The following is a 7,743-nucleotide window of genomic DNA, read 5'->3' on the forward strand; positions in this document are numbered from 1 at the left end:
TTTTGTTTTGGGGAAATAAACAAGTGTCTACAAAGAATTGGCCCTGGGATGGAGAGATAGCTCAGCAGTTAGGAGCACTGACTGCTCTTCCAGAGTCCTGAGTTCAATTGTCAGCAACCACAACCATCTGTAATCGGGATCTGAAGTCCTCTCCTGGTGCATCTGAAGGCAGTGACACTGTACCAACATACATAAAATATAAAAAAAAATCCTAAAAAAAATAATTCCCCTTGTGTTCAACTTGAGAGAAGCAAGATTGCTATAGTAATGACCTGATATATTTGTGAAAAGCTATTGGATTAGATTCATTCAGTTGGGAAGACCACACTACACTAAGTGTTGGTGAGATCATTCCTCCAGCCCATGGGTTGAGGGCTCCAATGAAGAAAAAGGGGGAAGGGGAACTGAGGAGCAAGCTTTCCTTTGCTTCTTGCTTCCTTATTTTGGAAGTCACGAGTGCAGCTGCCTTGAGCTCCCACCATTTCTTCTCACCATGATATCCTTGAAATAGGAGACAATATAAATTCTTATTCTTTTAGGCATTTTATAGCAGAAAGAAGAGAACTGAGTGATATTTCCCCTGAAGACTTAAGGGTTGGGGCAGTGGAATCTGAATAATAAGAAAGTAAAAGTCAGATACCAAACAAAAGTGTTTAGTTGAGAAGGCATGAAGTAGTGTGCATTTACTTGGATAGACAACAAATGCAGGAGCTGTTTATTCACATGCCTGCAGTGAAAGTCCGGCCTATGGTACAGAAGGACTTGGATCACTCCTCCATATGGTATTTTTTTTCTCTATAACATTGGAGAGGATTGTCTCTGGCCTTTAAAAACATACCAATTCATTCAGCCTGTGTCTGTTGATTGGAGAATTTAGGCCACTGATATTTAAAGTTATTACCAAAATGTGTGTGCTAATTGTGGACATTGTGTTGATTTTTGGTGTTGATTGTTGTTGTGTAGCAGTTTCCTCAGTGACTGAAACAACCTGTTCTGCAGGAGAGCTCTTTAATAATACAGAAGGCAAAGAATTCAAGATAGCTTCAGGAAGTCCCTGAAACTTCAGTTCAGTTAAATCCCAGTGTGTATAGTAAAGTCTGCTTAGAGTCACTCTCAGATAAGCTAAGCTGCAAAGAAGACTGTCAGAGGAGCAGAGCTGCAAAGAAATCTCCAAGAGTAAACCAGCTTCCTGGAAGAAGCAGAAACCAGCTCAGCTTCCTCAAAGAGGTTTAGACCAATAGACTCATCTGGAAAGAATGATCTGTTGACCTGCCTGCAGGATGTACATTGTTCTCCAGGTTTCCAGATTTTTGAGCTGTCTCTCATTTGGTGGTAGGATTTAGTGATTACAGCAGCTGTCTTTGAGATGTTTCTGCTCTTGTAACCCCTCAGTCATATTACTGTAAGTAACCAAAATTAGACTCATTGATTAAAAAAAAAAAAAAACATAACAATGTGGGCCGAAGCCTTCAGGAGGAATGTAGATGGTAGATCTAGAATGGTGTCACATCAGGCAATATGTAGGGAAAAGTTCTTGGGAAAAAAATAAGTCTGTATTGCCATAATCAGAATTTAATCACAAGTTGAATCACATTTTGTCTAGTCTCTTGCTCCTCCTCTCTGGTCCAATAATAATAATTCTTATTTTTCCCCTCAGAAAAATGGAGTCAGACATTTTGCAAATCCCCCAGGAAACACTCACCTGCTTCATTTGCCAGGGCATCTTTATGGACCCAGTCTCCCTAAGGTGTGGCCATACCTTCTGCAAGGCCTGTCTCATCCTTTCTTCAGAAGACGTTGGAATCCCTGACCTCTGCCCTATATGTAGGCAACCATCCCATTGGACATTCATAAATAACAACACTATGAAGAATCTGGTATCCACTGTGAGAGAAAACAGGCTCATGAAGTATTTGATTTCTGAGGAGGACAAGTGCGTGATCCACAAGGAGAGAAAGATGACATTCTGTGGTGAGAGCAGGGCCTTCCTCTGCCAATTGTGTTCTGACCCCCAGGATCACAGATGTCACACACACTGCACTATTGGAGGGCGTGTTTGTATGCAAATGGTAAGTGATGTTTCTGGGGAAAAAAAGGATAAGAGCTTGAGAGAGGGAGGCTTAGCAGAGCACAGGGAGAGGCTTGTCCTGATTCTGAGGAATCCACTGTACTCCAAATCTTGTCACTTTTTAAACAAGGAATGAGGAATGACTATAAAATATAAACATTCCTTGACAGGTGCGTAAGTGTAAATCTCATTTCTAGTTTCATGATTCATTATATTCACATCACTGAAAATTATAATCATGGTAAATTTACATCTTTAAAAAGTGCTCATGACAGAAGACTAAAATCCCAAAAGTACACTGGAATGAGCTGCTTAGAACCGGGATCCCAGTCGGATGCTAATTATCCAGACAATCGTCAATTACAGTCTATCACTTTACTTGAGCTCAGGGTGGTTGTATTTTGTAATTCTATGGTCTGAAGTTTAAAGTTTCATAGTTTCTAAAAATAAAAAGAAACAGCTCTGTGATCCTTCTTCTACCCTTCCTAAAGTAATTGTGTTCAGTACTAGAGTCTGTCCATCTGGTAGTTCATTATTTAAGTAAGGATGACATTTATTTATTTATTACAGCTGGAACTTGAAAAGCAAATGGCATCTTTATTGAAGAAGATCCAAGAACAGCAGGAGAATCTAAATGCAGCGAGGAGAACAATCTTTCACTGGTTGGTGGGTATGAGGCTGATGTGTAAAGTCAACCAGACGCAGATATCTTGCAAACTTGGACATTCACAATTTGAGGATCATATATGGGATGTGATGCTAGGAAATCCTGTTATGTTAACCTTAAGTTCTTAAAGGCAAAATCCAATTTTGAACACAGAGAAAAACCTGGCCATGTGGCAGTAAAGTTTGATAATAATGGGCGAATTTCTGAGTGTTTAGCAGATTACATCAGACTTTATGACTTCACTTGGAATTTTGGTTGCTATGTATGTGCAAACTTGCATTTTTTCTTTTTCCTTTCTTTTTGTTTTCTTTTTTGGTTATTTGAGACAGGGTTTCTCTGTGTAGCGCTGGCAGTCCTGGAACTTACTCTGTAGACCAGGCCAGCCTCAGATTCAGAAATCTGCGTGCCTCTGCCTCCCAAGTGCTGGGATTAAAGGCATGTGCTACAACTGCCCAGCCCAAAGTTGCATTTTTGAATGAACATATTATAAATCAAAATCTTTTTTCCAGATATCTCAGACACTCATTTAATAGATGAAAATGGTAAGAGAAAAGGATGGGTTTGTTTGTTTCCTCTATTAATAATGAAGAAATGTATAAAATCAAATGATTTACATTTTCTAAAAAGTGGGAACAGTAAATCAGCATGTGCAGCACCCTGATGGGATCCAGTAGGTGAATTTAAACATAGAAGAACTCAGTGGAGAGGATCAAATACTCTCCAGATGTGATCTAGGATGTCCCTTTTCCTTCAGGACTATGTGACCCTACGGGGGGAAATGATCACGACACAGTATAGCAAACTACATCCACCCCTCAATGAAGAAGTGAATCAATATATGGCATGTATGAAAAATCAAAGCAATATTATTTTAGAGGCGCTTGGGGAAAATGAAGCCATGATGGTCCACAAGAGGAGTCAACTAATAGTAATGTATCAGGAGCTGAAGGCGATGTCTCAGAAGCCATATGAGGTGCTGCTGCAGGTAAGCATGGAAGAGGGCTTGAAACATCTTTATCATCTGAGGCCACACCTGTGACTGTTACATCTGAGATCCATTTCTATATCCCCTGTACTTATTATCAGGTTTTAAGAAAAATCTAGAGAGATAATTTCTGTAATATCCTAAAAAGAGCAAGCTTGTTGACATTGTGTCAGCAGATTCCATATGGAATATCTCATTTTTTTGTATTTGTAGCTTGTGTCTTTGAAACACCAAATTAAGTGGTTCTTGTGACCAAGCACTCCATTTTACCTCTTCTTGTATGCTGGTACAGTTTTAAAATAGTCTACCATAAGTTTGTTCTGTTTGAAAGCTGTGTTTTTGAGCTTTCTTTGGAAGGTGGGTGATTTGATATGTGTTCTTCTTTTGTGGTGCACAATGGCCTCAGATTCACAGGATTCCTGAGATCTAAACCCAAAATTCTAAAATTACATAAATGAGGCACCATGTAGGGGTTAGGCCTCAGTTTTGAAGTACCCTTAATGAAAGTTTCCTATGCTTGAGTACAAGATCAAAGAAAGTCCTCTTTGAAGACAGCTGAGTGTTACAAAGCAGTGTATAACTCCTACCCATATGCTTCCCAAATATTCTCACAGCCTGATTTCATTAGGAATTCATTCCATTGTGCTAATCCACTTCTTTGGCATTACCCTGGGACATGAAAATACATTTGCAAGGTGAATCAGTGCAGTGATGACTAACAATTATGTTAGAAAATAAAACTTTTTTATATATAAAAATATAAAATTTTATGGGTTGAAGAGATGGCTCAGCAGTTAAGAGCACTGACTGATCTTCCACCAATCCTGAGTTCAATTCCCAGCAGCCACATGGTGGCTCACAACCATCTATAATGGGATCTGATGCCCCCTTTTGGTGTGTCTGTAGGGAGCAAGAGTGTACTCATATACATAAAATAAATAAGTAAATCTCTAAAAAAAAAAAATAAACTATGTATATATAGAACGAAATTGTGGCTGTTCCTTCAGATATCTAAGCTTCTCTTATTTTGCTTGCAGGATTTGGATGACTTGTTCAGAAGGTGAGTTTAATCCTCAGTGTAAGCCAGGATACCCTGAACTATGGTACAAAGCTGAATAAGCCCTCTTAGCAATGTACAAATATACTTTGTATAGAAAATAATTAGTTTATGGATGATGGGTTTGGGATTGTGTTCATGGATATGATGCCTGTTTGGGGTTATCAGACAGTGTCTTTTCTTTTTCTCTATGAGTGAAGCAGTGTATGTAATGGGCTTGAGCTAAAAAATGTCATTTTCAAATCCTAATCATTGAGGCCCATGGGCTGTACTTTCCTGGTAGTAGAAGAAAGGGGCTGGAAGCATGGGAAAGAGGGTGGTAACAGGAAGGGCTTGAGAAAGAACATCTAAGAGGAAGCCACCCTGTCTCCTGACCATGGGGTTTCTTTAATATCAGAAAATGTTCTGTGTGAAAAATGTTCAGGTGTTTCCTTTTATTAATTTGATTTGTTAGGAATACCTATGTGAGTGTACACTTGTGCAGGACACAGGAGCACTCTCAGGAGTCTGTCCTCTCCTTATACCATGGGTTCCTGAGATTGAACTTCAGTTGTCAGGTTATGTGACAAGGGTTTTAATACTTAGCTCCCAGTGAAGATTTTTCCTCATCCCTGGGGTGATATCTGTAGCACATTCCTATCAATGTCTTCTCCTTGCAGGAGTGAGTCAGTACAGCTGACACAGAGAATGAAACCAAAACTCGGTGCCCATCCCAATACTGGGCTGACTGCAAGGTTCAACTACTTCCAAGGTGAGTGTCAGCACTGATATAATGACCAGAGGTGCCCTTCAAGAGTGAGATGACCTTTGTACAATGAATATTTTAATTCCCTAAAAAGATATGTCTAGTTAAGCCACATTGTAATCATATTTAGGCAGATGGTCTTTTTACAAACAAAGATTAATGAATACCAATTTAATGATGTATATGATTCAGGCTGAAAATATAGTATCATTTGTTCCATGAGACACACAGAATGATTAATTCAGTACAGTTTAATATATATTAAGTGATTAAAATATTTCTAGGTTTTCTATAAAATATTTTAGCAATTGATTTTCTTTTATTTTGGAGACATTTCTCTTTGTATCCCTGGCTATCCTGGAACTAGCTCTGTAAACCAGGCTGTGCTGGGACTCACAAAGGTCCACCTGCCTCTGGCTCCAGAATGCTTTATTTAAAGTCATGCTCAGCTATCAGTTAAATTTTTAAAGTGTATTATACTCCATAGATTAAAATTCACAAGATATCGTGGCACCCACTTGTAACCCCAGTATTAAAAACATGGCATCAGGAGGATTGCCCAAGAGTTTGAAGCCAAATAGATTGACATAGTGAGTTCCATGCCAGTCAAGGGTATATAGCAAGAAATCATATCTCAAAAAAAAAAAAAATACGGAAATGATCATTAAAAAAAGGAACCCAAACAAACAAAGCCATATATCACAGGCAATAAAAATAAAAAATAAAATAAGTTGATAAGACATCAGGCAGTCTGAATCACACTCAGAAATTAAAATATGGATTGTAATATCACAAGGGAAAAAATGTCAGAAGAACTGGGGTTTAATTAAATGCAGAAAATTGCTTACTAGGGAACAACTTCTAATGCATACATAGATTTATCTTTGATATAAATCTGCATAGTGGGATGAAAATCAAAACAATAAGATGAAGCAACCATGACCGAGGACTTAGGAATAACTTTTCATGGAGACTCAGGTGTACAGCCTTCAGGGGGTTCTCATTGCATGGCACACAGCTTGTTTGCCCAGTGTAACTAAAGCCCCTGACAGAACTGTGCTGTTCTGTGCTGTGGCATCCACCTCTGCAGTTCTACAGATTTTCAAAAAAAAAGTTTTCATTATGTGCTCATTCTGTTTCTTTGGGGAACTTCTTGACTTTGATTTATCTGGGTTATACCTACCCTTCCAGTCTTAGCCTTTCTATTTTTAAATCCCAGAAAATCTCTAGGGGCCTCTCTCTCACACCTGACAAATGTAAAAACTTGTTTTAACTAAAATGTCTCTTCCCACAGTGAAAATTTTCTTTCAAAATTTAATTCTATTCAACTGCAAACTAAGCCTAGTTTTTGATGTGAGAAGATTCACCTCTAGACCTTACAATGAAAATCCATTTCTGGCTGTGCCTGGATCCTATCGTGCTTCCTGGGGAGCAGAGAGCTTCACCACTGGAAAACATTACTGGGAGCTGGATTTGAAGGACCATGAGCAATGGGCTGTAGGGGTCTGTAACAATGTCTGGTTAAAGAAGAGAAACTTTGAGATTGGATCTAAAGGAGCATTTCTTCTTGTGTGTTTGAAGGAGAGTAATCATTACGGCCTCCTCACTACCTGCCCAACATTTTGTCACTATATAGAGAAACCAACTGGCCGGGTTGGCATGTTCCTTGATTGTGAAGGTGGATGTGTGAGTTTCCTGGATGTAACCCAGAGTTCCCTCATATACAGTTACTGCCCTGGAACTTTCCATTGCACTGTCAGGCCTTACTACTGTACTCTCTACACATGATTTGAAATGTAAATAAAAAATATATCCAATAAAATAAAAAAACAGAAATCTGCCTGCCACTGACTCCCAAGTGCTTGGATTGATGGCATGCACCACCACTGTCGGGTATTTCTTGCAAGGATCAAACTGGCCATACTAGGTGAGTGATTTCAAAATCATATCCTATCTTTCTTGTATCAACATTGTCTGGGTAAAATTCTATTGGTTGTTATTTTGTTGGTTGCCACTTTTGGATGTTCCCTTTGGGTCTCCTCTTCCATGGAAAACAAAGCTTTGCTACTGACTGTGCTGTGCTCAGCATTCCTGCCCCCACTCTGTTTAGCTCCCCTGCTTTCCTCGGTGGGGCAAAAACAACCCTTCCCCACTGTTCCACACAGGAAGGCATAAGTCAGATGACCTGGTAAGATTATACTATGTATTACTGGGCTTTTCC

The 7,743-nt window shown here is 39.1% G+C and overlaps 1 protein-coding gene across 1 annotated transcript; it reads left to right on the plus strand.

The window, feature by feature from the left end:
• Positions 1 to 1,661: 1,661 nt before the first annotated feature.
• Positions 1,662 to 7,310, plus strand: LOC127689691 (tripartite motif-containing protein 43C-like). The gene is made up of 6 exons (XM_052189339.1): positions 1,662 to 1,769; positions 1,929 to 2,069; positions 3,490 to 3,720; positions 4,758 to 4,780; positions 5,437 to 5,528; positions 6,817 to 7,310. The coding sequence occupies exons 1-6, from the start codon at positions 1,662 to 1,664 to the stop codon at positions 7,308 to 7,310; spliced, it is 1,089 nt and encodes a 362-aa protein (XP_052045299.1).
• The last annotated feature ends 433 nt before the right edge of the window (positions 7,311 to 7,743 follow it).

This window comes from Apodemus sylvaticus, chromosome 7, assembly GCF_947179515.1.
Source record: "Apodemus sylvaticus chromosome 7, mApoSyl1.1, whole genome shotgun sequence".
NCBI classification, from domain to species: Eukaryota; Metazoa; Chordata; class Mammalia; order Rodentia; family Muridae; genus Apodemus; species Apodemus sylvaticus.

Coding starts and splice junctions, on each gene's coding strand:
- LOC127689691 (XM_052189339.1), top strand. CDS start 1,662: ATGGAGTCAGACATTTTGCAAATCCCCCAGGAAACACTCACCTGCTTC. Junction 2,070..3,489: donor GGCGTGTTTGTATGCAAATG/GTAAGTGATGTT, acceptor CTTTTCCTTCAG/GACTATGTGACCCTACGGGG. Junction 3,721..4,757: donor CATATGAGGTGCTGCTGCAG/GTAAGCATGGAA, acceptor TTTTGCTTGCAG/GATTTGGATGACTTGTTCAG.